The 22,236-nt window shown below is 34.5% G+C and overlaps 2 protein-coding genes across 3 annotated transcripts; one reads left to right on the forward strand and one right to left on the reverse strand.

Moving 5' to 3' along the window:
• Positions 1-832: 832 nt before the first annotated feature.
• On the reverse strand, positions 833-17,520 carry LOC106153728 (uncharacterized). Its single transcript, XM_013527801.2, has 18 exons — positions 17,503-17,520; positions 17,231-17,371; positions 16,551-16,618; positions 15,863-15,967; positions 15,263-15,327; positions 13,624-13,716; positions 12,812-13,279; positions 12,262-12,506; positions 11,315-12,119; positions 9,580-11,150; positions 9,158-9,212; positions 6,249-8,832; positions 5,593-5,721; positions 5,243-5,341; positions 3,145-5,015; positions 2,130-2,270; positions 1,534-1,629; positions 833-1,377 (listed from the first exon to the last, which is right to left on the reverse strand). The coding sequence occupies exons 2-12, from the start codon at positions 17,236-17,238 to the stop codon at positions 8,719-8,721; spliced, it is 3,597 nt and encodes a 1,198-aa protein (XP_013383255.2). The 5' UTR covers positions 17,239-17,371; positions 17,503-17,520; the 3' UTR covers positions 833-1,377; positions 1,534-1,629; positions 2,130-2,270; positions 3,145-5,015; positions 5,243-5,341; positions 5,593-5,721; positions 6,249-8,718.
• LOC106153731 (toll-interacting protein) lies at positions 17,487-22,226 on the forward strand. Of its 2 annotated transcripts, none has more exons than XM_013527803.2 (7): positions 17,487-17,614; positions 18,186-18,353; positions 18,483-18,616; positions 18,752-18,800; positions 19,062-19,214; positions 19,612-19,735; positions 21,144-22,226. In XM_013527803.2, the coding sequence occupies exons 1-7, from the start codon at positions 17,582-17,584 to the stop codon at positions 21,383-21,385; spliced, it is 903 nt and encodes a 300-aa protein (XP_013383257.1). In that variant the 5' UTR covers positions 17,487-17,581; the 3' UTR covers positions 21,386-22,226. The 2 variants fall into 2 exon arrangements, with proteins under 2 accessions (XP_013383257.1, XP_013383258.1); XM_013527804.2 differs by having other exon boundaries at positions 19,612-19,702.
• Positions 22,227-22,236: the final 10 nt, after the last annotated feature.

Raw genomic sequence — 22,236 nt, forward strand, 5'->3', positions numbered from 1 at the left:
AAAGCTACATAGCTCGATGCACAAAATAAAAAACACACACCGAAGTAATAGTACGTGTAGGCTTCCTCTTCTAAGAAGAAAGGCACGGCGATGCTAACACCGCTCATTGTCGGGAAAACAACGCTGTCACTAACTTGACAGATACACTATAGAATTCATTATAGTTGTTCCGGGGTAAGGACAATCTAATGCCCCCCTCCTCTGGCAAATCGATAACTAAAGCCATTACAAAATCGATGAAAGATTTGAAAAAAGAAAACTTTATTAAGACCCAAGAGAGAGAGAGAGAGAGAGAGAGAGAGAGAGAGAATTAAGACTTGGTACCAGTATATCGTGATCATAAAGTTACTATTTCAGTCGACAGATGAGCTGACAATGTAAATGACAAACATGTATCATTCATGGATGGTTATAACGCACAAACTATGAAACTGTGCTCACGTTTCCCTTTTATTAAACGGTAGTGTTTTTTGCATTTGTTTCAACGGCTGGGTACTCAAGGGAGTTTTTTTAAGGAATGCAATGGGCAGAGGCCTTTATAGGGAAAAAATCCTGAAATTTTTTAACAATTATCACTAAGGTATACCTTATCCAACCCCGGTGAAAAAAATTGCCATTAATAAATCCGTTTCCGAGTTCTTCAGTTCAAACTTACTTGAGTGTCTAAAAAACTACAGATTTGGAAAATTCGAGCACAAAGACGTTTAGGGTTAGCCAAAAGTAACGTGGAGGGGAATGTCACCTGCTGCAAGCAATGGAAAACAGACTTCCATTCATGTCACACTTAACTGCTTGAAATATATATACCGGATCATAGTGAAGAAAAACAATAAAGTATTTTATTACTTTATTAAAAAGTTGTCGGTACCATAGTATTTGATCGTTATTTACAAAAATTTTATGGGTAATATACAAGTTACTTATTTACTGTCAAAGTCGAATGTCTATATTTGTTGAGATTTATTGCTCATCGTGTCTGGATCTTATATACGCAATCCAGGCGGGTGAATATTCTATTCCACATTGGATCACGGATGATTATTCAATGGTTAGCTCTATCTAAAATATTTTGTATGTACAAAAAGTCCCAATATTATTTATATGCTTATTAAATCAACACGATCAGTCTGCTATATGCTTAATATACATTTCTAGCTGTCACTTGATGTAAAAAAAAACCGGTACACTATGAAAACAATTTTGCAAGTGATATGCATAAAACTGAAAGTCCAAAGGAAAATGTCGCTGAACTGGCACCATTACACTCGTCAGTAGTACACGTGCATTTGGTGACCTTTTGGTTTCCCTGCCACTGTTCATCGCATCGGTTGTTTCCACGACTGGTGAAAGCGCAGTCCCTTGAAACGGTGTATTTTCCTGAGTAAAACAGAGAAAATGTGTTAATTCGTGCTAATATTTTTGAAAAGGTAACAATTGTATAAATCAAAGGTGGGCAGACACCAAACTTAGGGAAAAGCATGTTACTTTAAGTTTCAGGATGTATAGAAAATGTAGGTGTGAGAAAATAGATACCGTTTTCTTCCTGTACAACTTTCTGGCAACCACTGTCACACAACTTAATCACACTATATGTGAACTCGCAGTCAAGGCAGAAGAAACAGCGTCTCCCTGTAAGAAATAATGACGTAAAATTGATTTTATCTCTGATAATTACTTTTCTTCCATATTCTTATTGGACACGTCTTTCCCAAAATGCTATGCTTGAGATAGTACACCGTTACCCAAACAATATATGCCAGAACAGTTCGCGTCTCTGCGAGAGCTGTTCAATGCAAATATCGCGAGAGGGTGGCAGTGTATAGTTTGACAAACATACCAAAGAAAGTAAAAGCATTTTACCGAAAAAAAAAACCGTAAAACCAAGTAAAGGGTATATCGCCAAGGTCATATAACATCGATCTCTATGAATGTATCAGCACACACTTAACACATCTCTATCACTTTTTTAATCACATCATGATACATTTTTTTCAAAAATGGACTGTAAAATTTATAAACTTAGGATACAAGGAAAATGCTATGAAAACGATGTCTGAAGTTTTTAAAGTAAGGAAACAGTACGTTATGGAGATGAATGTGATAAAATTAGTAAAATCAATTAATCGTACGGCATTTAGCTCTTGGCCCTTCATCTGATCCGTCTCCACAGTCATCTATTCCATTGCATAGAAGATCCTTGTTTATACAGCGCAGGTTGCCACAGATGAACTTCGTATAGTCACAGAAATTGGGAGGGTCTTGGCACACACCTACAATATGCAATTTAACAACATAATTACACACATGTATATATTTAGGCCTACATTATCCCCAGAGCAGTGTAATAACATATTTATGAACATGTTACACTTGTCTTCTGACCGTAACATATTCACGCATTGGTTCATTGCAATTGTATTCTACCGGTGAAGGGTTTTTCACGGGTTTCGAGTGTACATTTGACGCCCAAGATACAAAGGTGCTAACAGCAAGTCTCGTTTTTAGTGTTTTGTCCTGGTGCCATCAGAGCGTCTATTACTAACGTGCTCATAATAGGTATATTGCCACGTGTACTCCCAACGTTTAATTATTAAAAGGAGGCCCCAAGTTAAACTACTCTCCCTTAAGTGCTTGCTCGTGCGAAAGTTGTGCAGCTTGTACTAGTATGAACTATAATAATATATGAAATCAAATATGGCGGACTCCACTTAGATGTTTTAAGTTAAAAGGCGAATTATTTTGTTTATGATATTGTTCAAATGATTTTGATGTCAAAGTAAGAAAAAATGAACATAACGTAGACAAGATTCTTCTTTTGTATATCATTTGTTCAATAAATTAAACGAAAAGTTTAAACTCGTCTCTTAAGTTTTTGTAAACAATGATGGGCACTTCCTAAACTGAGGGGAGTTTTGAATTAAAGCCATACCCACATGTAACCGAAATCGTTAATATAAAGTATAATCCAAAAACTTGACAAAGGAAGCATGACTGACATGTTTAAGCCATATCAACATGGCAAAATTCAACAATGTATGTGTATTAGCTAGTATATGAATATCCTTATTCAACAATGGTAACGAATTCAAATCGCTGTGACCTAGTTACTTGCTACTTTTAAGTTTAACTGATACAATACCTTACCTGTGTGTAAAACCGTGGCTATAAAAACGATTAAAACAGCCAATATAGTGTATGAGCACCACTTTCCCATCTCGGATCTTCTTGGTCGTAAAAGGAATTCTTAAACCATCTGAAAACTACACTTAGATCTTCCAAGCTCTGTAAGACCTATTTTGTCACCCGCACAGGTGTGATCAAGATGGCGGCTGCTTTGTCAAAACAGGTAAGAATTTGTTTTTCGATTGTGGTAGAGGAGAATATGGCCCTGTGTGTACCTGACTCACGGAATTATTTTCTTATGACTCATGTCCAAAGGATAATATAAAATATGTTTACTTAAGATAGAACCATCATAGTTATTCAATGATCTACTCATTTTCTACTTTTAGCAACGCAGTAGTAGTTTAAGACCTCCGAGGCTTCTTCACCACACGTAAAATATCAGATTGTTGAATTTGAAGGATTAATATACATCCAAAATTTTTTCTTATTCCATAAGACACTATTTTCAAATGCCATAACAATTGCATTTTATCCACTGCTGATACTGTTATGTCTCATTGAATCCTATGGAAACCTGCGTTAAAAAGTTTTCTGCACTGCTACTTTTATTTGTTGTAAACGTTTTTCCTGCATTAAATAAGGAATAACCCCTGCCCAATGTGTATAAGCAAAAACGTTCATAATTAAGAAAACCGTGCTGTCTCTTTGACAATATCCATTAGTTGACATCTAAATTTCGTCACGAAGCGAGAAAATAAAATGCCCCTTCACGTCCAGCCATTTTGATGTTACGTTTTAAATATTGTTTACTAATATTATTGCCTGCTGAATTTTGTCTAGATAACACTAATATTGTTTTTTTAATTATCTATCACAGCTAGGCATTAAATATGTTTAAGCATAAATATCATGTCAGAAAAAGGAATTTATCTGTTAAAAATTATTTATTCGTTTTATATACAACATATTCATCATTCTCCTTAAAATGGGATGTTTGCATTTTCTCCAAAGCGACAATAAATCGAATAAATCTATCAACTATTTTGTATTTCTTTATCTTATTCTCTGTCACGTCTGTGAACTTAACATCCTTCTTGGAGTAACAAAATTATGGATTAAATGGTCTTTAAAAACACAAACTTATCTATATTATACGGATTATCATATAATATCCTGATATATTTCAATATACACGACCAGTTCTAAGCAGGGAAATTTTGTCAATTTGCACCATTAATACCGAAGTTATGAAAGCTTTTTCGACCATTGTCCTTTTCATTCATAAATATTCCAGTAGTAAAACGCTGATCTGGTATTTCAATCTTAATTATTCTTAATCTTAATATGAAATGTACGGATAAACAGGATCAACAGAGAAAAATAGACGAAAGTCAATCTTTTGTTATTTACACTGTAATATGCACCAAATGTTGAATTCACAAACATGCAATTATATTTGGTTATTAACCATTTAGAATACTACTGTACATGCATAGTTAAATGTTTCTACATCTTGTATTTACAAACCCAGAAAGCTTTTTGATCACATCAGTATAAAATATGGTCCTTGGAAAATATGAACGACTATCAAAGTCAATCATATCACATATGCTTAGTAAAAAAAAGTGGGGACAGCCACAATGGACGCATTACAGACTGTACAGAATGAACTTATAACAGATACTTTACAAAAATTGCAGATAACAAAGATAACCCAAATGAAATAGGAGTAATTGTTACTGCACTGGAAAGAAGTACGCTGATTCCCTGGGCAATGTTACAGTCATTGGTTGTACACATGCAAGTAGTCACTCTTGTCGATCCCTTCCAGCTCTCGTCACATCGATTTAGCTGTGTGAAAGAGCAACCCAGTGAAACTGTTTTTCTTCCTGAAAAGAAGAAACACAAGAAATTTGAATACATAAAGCGTGTTTCATTTTAAAAAGAGCAAAAGTTTTTTGTTCATTTTTAGTGTGATTTCATCGTGGGTTTGCTAATGCTTTTTGTACGTGATTTAAATGCGACATTATCATTTAGGAAAATGTTCAATTTGTACCCGGAACTTAAAGTGGTACATTCAGGTCGGAAAAAAGTATAAGAAAAAATTGCGTCTCACCTTCAAATTCCTGTACTATTTTCGAGCATCCATAGGGACATAAACGAAATCTGGTTTCTGCTTTCTCAGGACAATCAGAGCAAGAGTAACATCGATAGCCTGCAAGTCAAATTTGAAAACCTTGACATGTTTTCTTGTGCAAATAAAATATGATGAAACTCATATGAAAATAAAAAACTAATGATAAAAAAAGACAATAAAATATTTATTTCAAACTTCATCTGAGTAAAAAGCGGGGATTTATAATTATTTCTAATGACGCCAAAACTGGAAATGCAAGGTTTTAAACATATAAAACATCAAAGGGGGATGAGATGAATAAATATATTTAGCATTTTGAGTTTTCTTACCGCAACCGGCCTCTGGGCCTTCATCGGAGTCATCGGGACATTCGAATATATTGTTGCATTTTAGTTCGTTTGGAATACAGGTTGATCCATCAGCGCAGGAGTATTGGTCCGGCGGACAGTAACAATGGGCTGTAATATAAATGGAAATTTTAACACTGATTTTAATATACTGTACTCTGCACAGCTTAGCTCATAGGGGGATTTTAATAGAGTTTCTCACATTATGAGTAAAATAGGCAAAACTCCTAAAATATCCAACACTCGTACTTTGGTACTACATGTAGGGACGTCATTTTTACAAACGCGTTGCACTTTTTCTTGTCCTATAAAATCAAATGACAACTAGGATGATGTTGCTTATCAGAAGAACAGTCATCCAGACATGCAACGATCCTTTTTCTTTTGGTGTATAGGCCTACTGTTTAAGCCAGCTTAAAAGCATTGTAATATTTTGTGTATGTCTTAGAATGAAATAAATTAAACTCGTATTAGAGTTATTATTCTATGTAAGGAAATTTACGCTGATGAGGTTAAGAGTTCCTTCTTTCAGTGTTAATGTGTACCACGAAAGACTTAATGCTATCATATTTGAAACCTTGGTTCCGTTGACCTGATTTAAGTTACGATATCTAGCACAGGTGTATCATTTTACTTACCTGTCTCCAGAAAGATACAAAGTATCAAAAAGCAAAGGAATAGTAACCCTTCCGAGCACCACGACATATTTTTGGTGCCCCTTCCTACTAATATTCCACCCCTAAATCGTCCACAACTCTCAAAATGGCGGCGTCATATACCTGACCTCTCGCTGAGCAATACGACCTACATGAAGTCTTTGTTGTGCGTCAACAGGTATGCTGTGGCGGTTAAGGTAGAAATTAGCATATGAATTAGTGCGATAGTTGAGACTGTTATCAAAGAGAGTACTGACGGATCTCTTTCTGACGTGATTATATTTATTAGGTCTTTTTGATTCGATAAAAAGTAAAAACAGAAATTGCATTATGTATTTTTGTAAATGAATTAAAATGCATATTAGATGGGACTTCGTGGTTTGGATTTCTACTACTTATTTCACCATGAAATAAAGTTCTCGCTTGTTTTCAATCAAACAAATATTTCCCATTAAAAAAATTATTTGGTTAAGAAAGGACAACAATGCAAGAAAAAGATGTTGATATGAATGTGCCCTTGCGTCGTTAATGCATTGATGTGATAGACTAGGGCACGTTTCATATTCTTGTGAAAGATGAGGTTAAAAAACTATTAAATCTGAATCATAGCATGGTAAAAATGATGTAGCACTACATAAATCTATACATTAGGCAATTTTGATATCTGCAGTTTAATCATTCTGAAAATTAGTACATGTACCAAACAGATGCACAAAGCTTTAATTAAAAATCGATTAAATAAAGGTGTATTCACTGATTTAAAAGTGCTTATAGTTACAGTATCATTATCTCTCAGTGTCTCACACGTGATACACAATATCAAGTATCGTTTTTTGATATGGGGCACAAACACAATAGTGTATTAAGCTTGGGGTGAATGTGAAGTACCTTAATAATTTACTTTCCCCTCCACCCTTAGTTGAAATAGCAGGCAGCATACAAATACTGTATACAATGTAGATAAATTGTTGAAATGCTCATACAAAAATCTATTTGTTCAAAAACCCAATTTTTCTTCTTATGCAGCAAGTGTTCACTGCGTACAAATACAACAGGCTCTACTTAATTCCAAAGATGAATTTTAAATATTGTATATTATAAATACTGCATGAATATCTCTACTGATAAATAATCATATTTGAAAATGCGTATATTACACTTTCAGAGCTCTAATATTTTAGATATTGCATAATTAAATATTGTATATTATAAATACTGCATGACTATATCTCAACTGATAAATAATCATATTTCAAAATGCATATATTACACTTTCAGAGCTCTAATATTTTTAGATATTGCAGAGTAAAATGTTTACATTCACATTATACAAACATTTTGCACAACCTCATCCTATATATGGAAATGAAGCACTCCTCTATCTGCAAATGGCATTACTAAGATAACTTTAATCTGCACATACATTTATCATTTTTAAACTTGTAAAAAAAAAAAAAAGGCTAGAGAGATACTCACAGCTTATTCTTACAACATAGCATGTGTGACAACTAGCATCTGCAAACTACTAGTTCTCTTATGCTTCATAAAGTCTACAAAATTTTCATTTTTTGTTTTTTTAAATCATTATTATTATTATTATTATTTTTAAACGGGATAAGCCTTCCTATTGTACATAATAAGAGAAAAAGAATTTTGTCAGTTGTTTCCATTATATGTTTACTTATAGGTATACTATACTTTTTCCCTGCCATATAAAATTTTCCTAAAAAAAATAAAATAAATAAATAAATAAAAATAATAAATAAATAAATAAATAAATAAGTAAATAAATAAACATTCAAAAAAATCTTCACTAGCTGAAACAATATAAATGATAACAAAGGAGGGTCTTACTGTTTTATGCTTACAAATTTTAGTTGGGCTAACTGAATTCAAAATTGATCCGGGAAAACATGTTTTGGTAAAAAGTTGAATTTACATTAACTATGAAGATGACATCATTTCATTCTTTAAGAAAGAATTCAAAAAGCATGTCCATTAAAATTAATTTCAATGGAGTATTTCATGCCAGCAATCCCATTCAAGAACTTTGCAGTAAACATCTTGAAAAAAAAATCACATACAAACTTAACACAGATTCATAATATCCTATACTCTAGTTTTAGATGATAAACATTCATTATAACATGAAAACAGAGAATTGCCAGGTCTTCTGTCACAGGAAAATATACATTGTACATATCCATAAATCTATACATAAAAAATAAAACCATAATGGCTCTAGGAAAAAAGTTTGTGTCAATTATTCTGATCTACATACATGTACAGCACACTCTGCATAACAATTCAATTTAGGCAATTTCAAAAAGAAAAAATCTTCACCACAAAATCTGATTGTATTGTTATAAAGTGACAAGTAACATGGAGACAGCTTTTATTGTATATTTGTTATGATTTAACAGTCTGAAATCACAAATGGACCACTCTGTATTCACACAAGTGTTGATCTGCCAGCTGGCTTGAAGACCACTGTCATTTTGCCCTGTGCAAGGGACTCTTGAACATCGTTAAGCTGACTGTTCTTACATTTGTTTTCAACAGCACACTGCCAAATAGAAAGATATCAGTATAGTCATTTGTAACTGTAATTGTCACCCTGAATACTGGAAACCACAGATGGGAATTGTGATCACAAGTTTCTAATCTATGAACACAGAGCAGTTATTTTATGTCTGCACATCATTTTTTTCTCTAGACATGGTTTTATGCAAATGTAATGCCCTTTAATTTCAGACTTTGAAAATCCATTCTCATTTCTAAGTATTAGTTTTTCATTCATTACTCTTATACGGTAATTTAAAAACAGTCTTGCAAAAATACTTCATATCAAAAGAATCTATTTTTTAGCTTTTTTTAAAGTTGAAACTTACTTGTTCCTGTTGATCAACTCTGCTTTTCTTGAAATCATTTGGAATGCTTGATTTACTGCAAGATAACATCCCTTGTTATCTATGTTTGATCCCAATAATATGTTTACACTTTATACAAGTATGAGACAAAGCAAAAAACATTACTGTCATATGAGAGAGAGAGAGAGAGAGAGAGAGAGAGAGAGAGAGAGAGAGAGAGAGAGAGAGAGAGAGAGAGAGAGAGAGAGAGAGAGAGAGAGAGAGAGAGAGAGAGAGAGATGCCATTAAAAGCTTGAAATATGTGGGAAATACTTTGATTTTCAATTTTGTAATAATAATAAAATTACTAGAAATCACATGTAAACCCAAATCTACCTCTCCTTTTGCTATTAATTTTTATTTTCTATTAATTTCATTTATTATAAACTGTTTAATGGCCTTACCATAATTTCTCTGGGTGAATATTTTCAGCATTTTCATTGTCTGATGACCACTCTCTCTTGCCTGGTGATCTCCTCTTGCTGGTAACAGTATCAACAGGTTTGTCAGTCTCATTTTTGATGCTCTGAGTAGGCTGAGTGTCTGCCATTGTTATTTCTGAAGAATTTTTGTCTTGAGACAAAAACATTGTTTTGGACACATGGTTAGCTGTCAGGGGAAGCAATGCATTAGGGATGTGTCTTCTTTGGACATCAACATCTTTAATGTGTGCCTCACATGATATGTGATCTGTTGGTGAACAATCATTGGTGCTTATCAAGGGAGTTAGATCAGCTGGCTTCCTATTGTTTTCATAAGACGACTCCTTTTCCTGGACCTTTTGCTGAATCCTGTTGTTGTAAGATTTAGTGTTGTCTGATAGCTGGTCACATGCATGCAGCGATGTAGTTCCCTGGTGACTGCCGTTGGATTGCCATGGCTCTCTGGTTACAATATTACAATGTAAAGTCAATGCTTTGCCCTGGCTGGCACTGGGCTGTGATGATATATCACTTAAAGTGTCACTCTGCAGAAAAGGTATTTGGTCCTGGAAGACGCTGGATTTGATTGACTCTGTACTGACCATAAGGTGTGGCACTACTGCTGTGTCTTGTCTGGTGCTGGATTGAAATGACATCAGATTGACAGTGTCATAAGATGGTACTGGTGCTGCATCCTGGCTAGTGCTTGGTTGTAATGACAGAGTGCTTACAGTGTTGTTAGATGGTACTGGTGCTGCATCCTGGTTGGTGCTTGATTGCAATGACACTATACTGACAGTGTCATAAGGTGGTACTGGTGCTGCATCCTGGCTAGTGCTTGATTGCAATGACACTGTACTGATAGTGTCATAAGGTGGTACTGGTGCTGCATCCTGGCTAGTGCTTGATTGCAATGACACTATACTGACAGTGTCATAAGGTGGTACTGGTGCTGCATCCTGGCTAGTGCTTGATTGCAATGACACTATACTGACAGTGTCATAAGGTGGTACTGGTGCTGCATCCTGGCTAGTGCTTGATTGCAATGACACTATACTGACAGTGTCATAAGGTGGTACTGGTGCTGCATCTTGGCTAGTGCTGGATTGTAATGGCAGGGTGCTGTCAGTGTTGTTAGGTGGTACTGGTGCTGTATCCTGGTTGGTGCTGTCATAGGGTGGTGGTGGTGCTACATCATGGCTGGTGCTTGGTTGCAATGACACTATACTGACAGTGTCACAGTGTGGTACTGGCATTGTGTCCTGACTAATGCTGCATTGCAATGGCTCTGTTGTGACAGCATCTACAAAATGAGAGTTTGCAGTTTTTGACAACACCATATTCACATTGTCACAGGAAACAAGTGGTATTTCACTCTGGCAAATGTTGCCTTCAGTTGACACTGGGTAGATGGTGTCACACCCATTGGGTGGCGTTTTTTCCAGCTTGTTGCATGGCTGTGATGATTTAGCATCATTCAAAAGCAGCACTTTTTCCTGGCTTATGGTTGGCTGTGAGGTTGCAGTGGACACAGTGTTTTGGTGCCCATTTTCCTGAAACAGAAAATGCTGAATAGAAAGCTATGTATATTAATATACTTAAACAAATGAAAGGAAAACAATTTCTAAAAATTAAAAATTTCATAATCCTGGCTTAATGGTAAAGGGCTCATAGAGAAGAACTGAAAATGCCAATAACAAACTGTTAAATCACATACCTTAGGTACAATGCTGGGTTTAGGCATCACTGGTGGCTTTGGAATAGCAACAGCCCTGAGTGTAGCAGGTGGTCTAGGAAGGCTACCATATCTTCTAACTGTGCTTGGAGAAGCAAAGGACATGCTGTTACTAGTGTCCTTGGTACTTGGAGAAGACCAGGAACTTCTCTTGGAGGTCTGAAATGTGGAACTATGCCCAGTGATGTTTATTGACTCACTGCTCTTTTCATTTTTCTCCAGTTCATGAGCATGGTTGCTCTGCTTTTCAATTACATCTGGGGTATTTTCATGATATTTCCCATTACCGTTGCTCTCTATGTCAGAGTAGACTGTGGAATCTGCACAACTCATGGAGTACCTACTACCCACACTTATATCAGATATCATGGATATGCTGCTACCTCCAAATGTAGAGAATGTTGACAGTGGTCTAGACAGGCCCTCTGTGTACACAGCAGTGTCGGAAAATGATGACATGACTTTATCTCTCCTTGTAACTGAGCCCTCACACAAAGACACACTGTCCGCTTTACACAGTTGTTGCTCATGACTGATCCCTATGTCCAATGACCTGTTGTGGGACCCATGGTCAGTTTGCTCCAGGGAGGAATCGGTCAGGTTGATTGGTACAATTTCCAGTGACTCTGAATCATTGAAGAAGTTGGACACCATACTCCAACGGGAACTAGTCATGGAAGGAGGGATCTGTGATCCAATTCTGGCTGGAAAAATGTCTTCTGTTCCTCTGTCAAAATGAAGTGGTCTTACCCTTTTTGTGCTTCTGTTTTTCTCTGCACTTGAGACACTATGAACAAGAACATACTCATTTTAACTCCAAAAAACACGTGAATACATTCATTGTCATTATAATACATTAGAAGTTATCTATGGTAGCACTCACATTGTTGAGATATTCAATAAAATTAATGAGTTACTTTTGTACTCACGTTTCAAAATCTCCATCCTCAATTACACTTTCGTCAAGGCTTTGTTCATGTCCACATATCACATCATCCAGGACATTCAAGGTGTCCTTTAAAGCATTATCTTCCAAGGAAATAGTAGGACTGTCTGTTGATCCTCCATTACCAGAACTTTTGGTGTTGTCTAGTGGGGAACCTGAACCAATCTCTACATGCAAGTTATTATGCCGACTGGCTGGAGTGGTCTCATTTTCCACAGCTTCTGGAGGCTGAATAACAATATCATTTAAAATATATGTAGGAAAGGTAGACTCAAGTCTAGCATTTTATGCGTGTCTCAATGAAGGTGAGATTATAACAAGCAGACAATGATTAAAAGAAGTTTCGTGATCTTCTGTTTGATCAAAACTGTGTTCTATTATAATTTTGATGTCTTTTGATACAATAATTTTGGACTGATTTGAACGAATTTATTGCATCTTTCAAGAACAAGAAAAGGTTTGAATGAGCATTAATGTTACGAAAGTGATTGTATAAACATAATCGAAATAAGCAACATTACTATCTCCTTTACCTGCTCTGTAGATGTAGGCAAGGATATAGGAGGTCTCCTTGGAGGCTGGGGAACTGTGACTTGTCTAAGGGCTGACAGTCCTTTGGGTGTTCTGGACAGAGTACCAGCTCTTCTAATGGTTGGAAATGGGGATGCTGGGGGAGTGTGGCCAAAATCTGATGGCTGGTTGTCTTTTATAAACTCAAAAGCTGAGTCAATGGAACTGGTAGATGTGTTACCGAGATCATCATCTGACCCACTGAAGTCAATCAAAGTCTGCCTTTTCCCAAATGTACCAAAGGAGCTGACTGAGATGGCGTCAGGATCAGGTGACTTAGTGGATATACCCTGGTCATCATCAGGTATGGAGGACAGGCTAAGCATGCTGACATTATCCATATCTGCTAAGCTCCAAAGACTCTTGTTGATGTCAGGTGTAACTGAGGGGCTGTCTGTATCATTCATACTACTGATACCTCTGTAGTACTTCTGTAAAGTAAGCATGCAGTTCTCCTGTATAGCAAGAATGCAAGATGTGCTGTATATCTGCAAAGCCTTTAAGAATTGTTAACATAAATGGAAGCAATCATAAACAATAACATCTAAAATTTAACCCATTCCAGATGCCAAAAGATTTTTCATCTGATATGCTTACTAGTATTAATATTTGATCTGTACTTAGTCATAAATTTCCAAACTCCATCCCAATCCTACAGCCCTGGTCACTTGATACAGTGTGGATTTACAAAACTTCTCATATCCATTCAACATTCAAAAATTTCAAATGTTATAATTATTTAAGCATATAATTCTTGAAATATATATTGGTTTACCTTTGGGAGTGTTTTTTTATTCCATTTCTTAACAAATTTTTTAAACATCTCCTTGGCTTTAGTTGCTGACAGTTCTTCGAATTGCTTCTTTTTCTGAATAAATAATATATCATACAAAGAACATCAACATAAATCTGTTTAAATCAAATTATTTCTGTTACCATGACACACATTTCATTTTACATGCCTAACAATTCTAAAATATCAAAGGGTGTATTCCCAGACATTTAGATCGATACAGAGATTAAGATTTAAATCGACCTAAGGCCACACTTTTTTATTTTTATGGATGACATCCTCTGGGGACCCCAAAGTCGGTGCGAGCGGGCGAAAAAAAAAAAAACAGTCCAAAAAAAAAAAAAAACTGCTTAAGAAAAGTTATGTTTTCAGTACACAGCTGGAAACACTAATTTACCACAGAAACACGTATCAAACTAACAACATGTCTTTATCCATGCTCTCAAAATATTAAAGCATTGTGAATAGGGCCTACTTCGTAGAAAGGTAAAAAGTCATGAATATATATGCTGCATATTACCAAATCTATTTAAGGTTATTTCATGCATTCTGTTGGTATAGAAACCAATAAAACAAATATCAAATAAATAGCGTGTCTTTATTTGTACTCTCAGAAAATTAAAGCATTGTAAACACTTCACAGAATTGTTAAAAAAATTAAGCAAAGATAGGCCTATGCTTCCTACTACTAAGGTAATTTCGGTCGATGCCATTTTGTCTACTTCGACTCACACGCTAGCAGCCAACTATCGGGTGGCCTGTCCGACCTTCAGTCCACCAAATACCGCGACGCTCTTGTCGACCCTTTTTTCGCTCCAAAAAGAAACTGGTATGTGCTGCTTTGGACAGAATGTCACTGAAATTTTCCGGGCGACGATTGCTGGCCGCGACCAGCCTTTCGTAAAATTGTAAAAGGGTGATATCTCCATGTCCAATATCAATGGCAAACCAATCCAAAACGACGGCCCCCGTTCTCTTTATGACTTTAATTGTCGTGTATTTTGAAATTAATGCTAGAGATGAAGTTGACGGCAAAACGGCCATATTTCCATGTGGTGATAATACGCATGCGCAGAAAGCTCATTTTCCACACTCGGAACTACTCGGATGTCTCCGCAGTCGACAATGACAGTATGGAGCTTGCGGAATTAGCAGAGAATTGCCGATTGCATTTTCCGGCAAATTCAATAACGATGTTTGCGACAACCGACTTCCTTTGGGGGGGCGGTTTGGGGGGGGGGGGTTTTTTTTTTTTTTTTTGGAGAACGGACGAAAATCGGTGCGCGCGCAGGATGTCATCCATAAAATTAAAAAAGTGTGGCCTAACTCCCTGGGGATTCACGTTAAATTGCAGTCAGCCAAGTGCGCACCATAGTTAATTACCCCCTTACAGCTTTCAGTAGGCGGGACAGACGCTTAAGCCGGCTAAGCTGACAGTAATCTCGTGAGACTCCCCACAGGGATAGATCAATCTAAAATCTATGGAAATGGGGTCAAAGAGCCAGCAGGACTGGGGCCACAGGTCATGCAACCCTGTGAACTGACAGATTACACAATATAATAAAACTTACTAAGATTACTACTTAATATAAAACTTGAAATAAAAACAAGATCATATTACCTCCTCTTTTAACCATGTTCTAAATTCTGTACTTTTAGACAGAAAGTCTGCCTTACATAGCTTATCTGAAAATATGAGAAATTTCACAGGCTTAACGAAAAACAAAATCTGAAATAAGTTTCACAATACATTTCATTAACAGATTATGCACTCACTTAAAATATCTTTACACATTTTAATTTTAATTTAGATAAATATTTAATGTGAGAAAAAGTTATCAGTATAAGAATATTGATAAAGATTTTTATCTTCAATTAACAGCTAAATATTAATATTGTTTACCTGTTGATTGAAGAAAAAATGGCTTTATTCTTATTACATAACACAGCTCACTGCTTTTACTACAACCTCCTACTTTTGAAATATCACCAACAAAAGCCATCTTTATTGAAAACAAGTTTTAGGGATATCAAACATATTGTAAATATAATAATAATAATAATAATAATAATAACAACTACAATAATTTTAATCCTTACAATGATAATATAATAATGATAATGATGATGACATTTACCAGTCTGTTCACATTTGTTACAAAGGCTACAACTTACATGTTTACAGTAATTTATATAGAGATCAGTTATTTATAGTGCTTACGCTGGACAGTTTTCATGTGAAGTTCTTTTTCTCTTTTCTTCTCCTGGTTAACTTTCTTCTTTGCAGCTAACTGTAATTTCTTTGGTGTACTTGAGGTTTCTAGATCTGAAATGAATTTATAAAATTATGTTTTGGTACAAGATACAACAAAAACAGGTAACCTCAGGCCAGAATAAAATGTAGCATGAGTAAATGCTTTGGCTGACAATACATTTCCCAAGGGTGGTCCAAAACCTGTTAGATTCTTGACCATCCAAGTTAAGTAGATGTATTGTAAAAATAAAACCATATGAAACTTCAACCATATAAATAACTTGAGTAATTCTAACAAAAACTGAGAACAAAAAAGTCTAGTATACTTTATTTTTAATGGATGTACATTAAAAAAAAGTAAGAAAGACTCTCATTGAATGCAATCAGATTAACAGATTAACACACTTTACCTATCTAAAATAGGTCTACAATATGGTCCAATAAGCTCTAAGAAACTTTTGGACCCATTTCAGTAAAAGCAAAGTTGATATAAGACAAGGAAACATTAAAGAAGAGTGTTCTGCAGAATGTTCTCAAGACAGTTTATCTGGTTGAAACATTTATCTTTAATCTTAATTTTACTTTACATTGTCAGCCGTAAGGTGAGCCGTAATGGATATTTGACACATGCACTACTATACAAAAATCAACTCACCAGAACTTCCCGAAGAACCACCATCATTATCTGAACATGTTGTGGAATGCCCTCCACTTTTATTTGCTCTAAAAATGAAAAAGACAATGATTAACCTTATAAATATATAAACATATAACGCTGCTTGGGAACAATCCTAAAATCAAATTTTAAGTTGGGTGTTCTTGCATAGTTCCTCTACTCCATATGTGGTAAAGTTCAAGTTTCTATGACATCATTAAGTGGCTGAAACGCAAGTGGAATCTGAAAAATAAAAGACAGACATTGTGTCACTAAAACTTAAATAAAGTTTGATCTTAATGCCATAGGTTAAAAATTTAGATGGTTTAGTCATAATCTAATATACTAGTATGTCGCTATCTGCATACCAAATTTCTCTCAAGCTCAGTTAGAAAAAAAAAAGATCATGTGTGCATCCTTGCATAAATTCTTCCTACTACCTTGAAACATGATTTAAGCCTTCAACATTTTAATAATAAATAGTCTTTGCCCAAAATGAAACGTGTTAAATGAAGGTTCGAAGTCATTGCCATGTAGCGTTTATTTTCACATTGTCTACAAATCAAATCTATAATGACAAAATAACGTTACATGCAATATTATCAATGACGAATTTGCAGTAATAACATATGAATGTTTCATTTTTTATCCAAATTCTAATACTAATAAGGTATCCATACCTGCCCATTGTTCTTGCTACAGGTCAAGGATATATTTTATTGCGGACCTCGAAAAATGTCCTGATGGCTGACACAGTAAGTTGTCAAGCTGCCTGTATTTTTAAATTTGAAGTAGCCGCCATTATGGAAATGCACAGGCACCTGTAACAAATCAACTACGATTTTGGTTAAATTCAGACAATTCATTCATATTTTGTTAAAAATATTAATACTAATTTTTAATAGTAAATAATTTGACTAATACATTATTTTATATAGAAACGATTCTAAACTTTTAGATTAATAAATTATGCCTGTGTCAAACTTTACTGCCGTCTATCGACAATTTTTACGTGACTTAATTTCCTGAAAATGGCTACCACAACACAAACTCGAAGGGGACAGGCAAGTTAATTTTTTTAATCAAACTGTATCGCGATAATCAGCAATAAGGCTTTGACATGTTTATTTATTTTCAAGTTTGATTTTTTGTTTGAATTGTAAATTTTAGACAAGTGTCTCACTTGCTCACGCGTTTTCTTCCGTAGTTTATATCGATTCGGAATGCGCAAAATTATATTGAGCTCGGTAGCCAATACCTAGTAATCTGATTTAAACACGTCAGGAGTTGTTGTCTGAAACGCCCTTTACTTTGTTGTGTTTGACGGTTTGTATGGAGTTTTAGTTTTTTATCTTTGGAATAATTTCGGTTTCTATATATAATCACTCACACTCTTTAGGTCTGTAAGTTTTACTTTGAGCAGTGTAAAAATGCATTCTCTTAGACTTCTGTATATTGTTGATTGTTTGAGCTTGCATCACATTTGTTTAAAATTGCAGATCACATTTGCAAACAGTACTAATATATATTTCATTTATATAAAAATAATATTATCAAGAAAACTGTGGTGTTAATAGTACATGTATAAACTTAGCAAGTGAAACACAGTGCAATTGTACATTTTATCAAATGCAGGTAATGTTGGGGGATTTACCCCAAGACTTTCTACGAGTAACAGCAAGCCCTGAGCAGCAGCAGATGATGGCTGATGCACAAGCAGCACAGTACTTACAGTATCAACAGCCTGGGTTTGGTTTTTATCCTGGCAATGCATCAGGCAGACTAAGCATTACGGTTTCACAGGTAATAGTAAGAAGTTTAATGTAGTTAAATGCAGAATTTTTATGTTGAATAATGTCCACTAATTTTACTCTGTGAATTGAAATATATTTTAGAAAATGTTCGATTTGAAGCTTAAGGTTTTAATTTCAGGCAAAATTAGCAAAGAACTATGGGCTTACAAAGATGGATCCTTACTGCAGAATTAGAGTAGGGCACTCTGTGTTTGAGACTCCTACAGATCAAAATGGTGCAAAGAATCCCAGGTGGAATAAAGTGATTCAGTGGTAAGTGTCCAATACAACTGAAACTATAATCCCTATTTTTTCATAGGTGTAAGCCAAGTTTTAATGGTTAGTGAATTTCCCAAGAAATGCTGGTTGTTGATGAAGTGTTTCATGTTGTATCTTACTTTTTTCCAGCTATTTACCCCAAGGAGTGGATTCGTTTTATGTGGAAATATTTGATGAGGTAAAGAAATTTGAAGTAGCTTTTTATTTTTACAGTCATCATGGCCTTATTACTAAGTGATGCTTGGAGTTTCTTTTGTAAAAAATTTTATGAAAGCATTTGTGGCTCATGATAGGAAAATAATTTTTACAAGATTTTGATTGATCTAATTTGCAAAAGAAAAAAGAAAATTAATTATTATTGATTCCAATGAAGTTATCAGACAAGTTCTTCAGATAAAGATTAAGATTTCTCACAGGAGTGATTTGTTTATGTTTCCAGAGGGCATTTTCCATGGATGACAGAATTGCTTGGGGCATCATCTCCATTCCAGAGAGTGTTATGAATGGAGATACATCAGATGACTGGCATTCCCTAAATGGCAAGCAAGGAGATGGAAAAGAAGGAATGATCAACCTTATTTTATCTTACACTGTAAGATATATTGAATCTTGTGAAGGCTTATGTAATCCTTTTTTTTTCAGTCACAAAAACATTTTGAATACAAATTTAAATATAATTCATATAATTTAAGATGTATGGTTTTGCAATGTCATTTTTTGTCAAAGTTGTAGAGTCATATTTATAACACCGTAGTGCATGTTCTTTTCCAGCTTTATCTAATTGCAAGGTTTTGACGAGTTATTAAGTGTAAAATAACAAATTACTTGGAAGTTCAGTTCCAATTTGCCTCATCTTCCTCACTTTCAAATCTCCATGCATACTACTATGTGCTTACACAATGAATGAAAATGTGTTAAGAGGCTGGTCTGCATCATCTCTGAAACATCTTTGTCTTAATCCTATTAATAATGTTTTATTTATCTTCCAGCCTGTTCAGAATCTACCACAGCCGGCCCCACAGCCTGTAATGATGCAGTATCCTGTGGGCTACCAGCAACCAATAGTGATAGCCCCACCAGGTCAGCCTATCTATCTCCACCAGTCTGCTGTTGGTAGGTGGACACCCACTGTTGCCAGCACCTCCACAAAAATACAAAAATTAGTATACTTATATTAATACCCAGAAAGTTATTGGAATTTCAGATAATAATATTTTGACTAGGTGTATAACTAAGAATAATCTTGGTTTAAATAAGTTTAAGTAAATGGATTTTTAAGTTTAGAGTTAAGTGATAAAAGTTATTTTGAAGTGGTCATGTGAGCCCTTATATGTAATACAGTAAATTATCACCATAAAAGATAAATGTAAAAAGAATGATTCATGAGTCAAGTGCATTTATAGGACAGTTGTTAGTTGTTGAGCCAGTTAAGGCATGTTTTATGAAAATGCTCTTTTTCCATTGTTTTATGCAATCATTTTATTTCCAAAAAAGAAATGTAAATGAGCTTTATATGTATTATCCATAAACACTTGTTTATCACAACAAAAGGTGAGTTATTAAACGAGGTGCTGTCAACATGTGGAGAAGGTCTACAGCACAATTAATGCTTTTTGCACAACTTTTGTAGAATGAACTTTTCCAACAACCTAACTAACAACATCAGATACAAGAATACTTTGTCTGAGTGACCACATGTATTGCTTTGCCTTTATATAGTAGTTGCATGCTTTAACTGTGTGTTGATTTAGTTCTCACAGCTGTCAGGTTTTTAAATTTTGAATGTGGGATGCACTTTTGTAAATGAAAAAATTGCACATTTTTAAACTCTAATTTAAACTCCAATTTCAATTCTGCAATCTGGAAATTACTGACAGAAAGATTAAAGCAAGAATTGACTTTACAAAATTATATTTAAAAGTACATATTTTTTAATGATGAAAAATTACACCAAAAATTTGAGAAACTAGATTGCAATATTAAGCAGTGTTCTTTATTGTCACTGGATTCAAAATTCAAAAATAACTTCATTAACTATGTAGAATAAATGGAAAATGCTACATTATGTTTAGAGGAATATGTTAATGTTTTTTTTTTATTGAGATAAAACAGGTAGTGACATGTTTCCATTAATGAATTTGTAATGTTACATGCTTTTGTACCCTTCTGTACATTTTGAAGTTTGTGTTCAGATCTCTAGTTTCAGTCATCTGCTTTATCTCAATTATACCAAAATATGTTTAACATTTATGTTAGATGTGCTCATAATGTGTTCATGTTGTGTAAAAGGTGATGTCAACAACTTAAATTGTGTTCAGTGTTCATCGTAATAATTGTTATCAGACCTCAATTTAAATACATTTTGAGTATTAGATTGGATTTAAATATATGTTATCTGTTAGCATAATTGTATACAAAGCTGAATTTGGATCGTCTTTTTACATAAAGATTCATATATTTAATGTTTTTCTGACAATTTGGTTTTTTAGACCTAATTGTAACTTTCTTATGCCTTTATAAGGTGGTGTTCCCGTATACTATCCACAACCAGTGGCATATCCGCAGCATCCACAGCAGCAGCAGCAAATGCCCCAACAGCCAATGTTTACACAGGAAGACATAAAGCAGATCAAGGATATGTTCCCAGACACTGACGAGGAAGTTATTAAAACCGTTTTGGAGTCCAATCGAGGAAATAAAGACAGAACTATCAATCAACTGTTGACCATTCAGGATGAAGAGCAGCAGCAACAGCAGCAGTAAATCAAGATTTTTCCGTTTTGTTGTTTGTTCGTAATTTTTCATTTTGTAGTTCTGGTTGCCATTTACTCCCAAAGCTGAAATATGAATTTAAATAATAGTGACATTTTAAAGTAGATAAAATCAATTTAAGGCCATAATAATTGACTCCTTAATGTAGCAGCTTAAAAATAAGCAATTTTTTTCTTGCTTTGGATTTGTGATTTATATTGCATCTCCTCCTGGATAATTACTCAATAATATCTAGGACCTAGCATATTTATTGGGTCTTAGATAAGATTGAATATGTTATTGCAAATAATTTGCTTAGTACTTATCTCAAGAAAGGATTAATATATCAAATACGTGTTGTAATGTAATATTCAGATTGTTTTCAAATTGTTGTTCAGCCTATTGCACAGAATGAAGAAACAAAAATGTGATGCTTGTGAGATATAGAAGCTTTTCTTTCAAATGAAAGTAATAATAATTTTGTAAATATTTCGAGAAAATGGCCAAGATCTGTGCAATACTGATGAAATGATATGAAATGAACCTGAACTCCTCAAATTGACACCAAACCACATTTTATAAAAAGAAAAAAAATTCCAAAATAACTTTTTTGAAAAAAAAATTTCCTTGTAATGTGGACATTATTGTGAAAATCTTAGGAGAATTTATAGACTAACACGTCTTGGCATTAAAACGTAAAGCCAATCATGTTTAGTCCCACTTTTGTGCTATTGTATTTTACGGTTGTATTTATAACCAAACACAGCAAGTACGTTTGGTGAAAGCTGCCATCATATATATGTAAAAGATGTAATCGTGAAAGCCATGTAAATAAACATTATACCATTATGAAGTACAGCTTT

Source organism: Lingula anatina, chromosome 1, assembly GCF_051362555.1.
Source record: "Lingula anatina isolate TDL-2025a chromosome 1, LinAna3.0, whole genome shotgun sequence".
NCBI lineage: Eukaryota > Metazoa > Brachiopoda > Lingulata > Lingulida > Lingulidae > Lingula > Lingula anatina.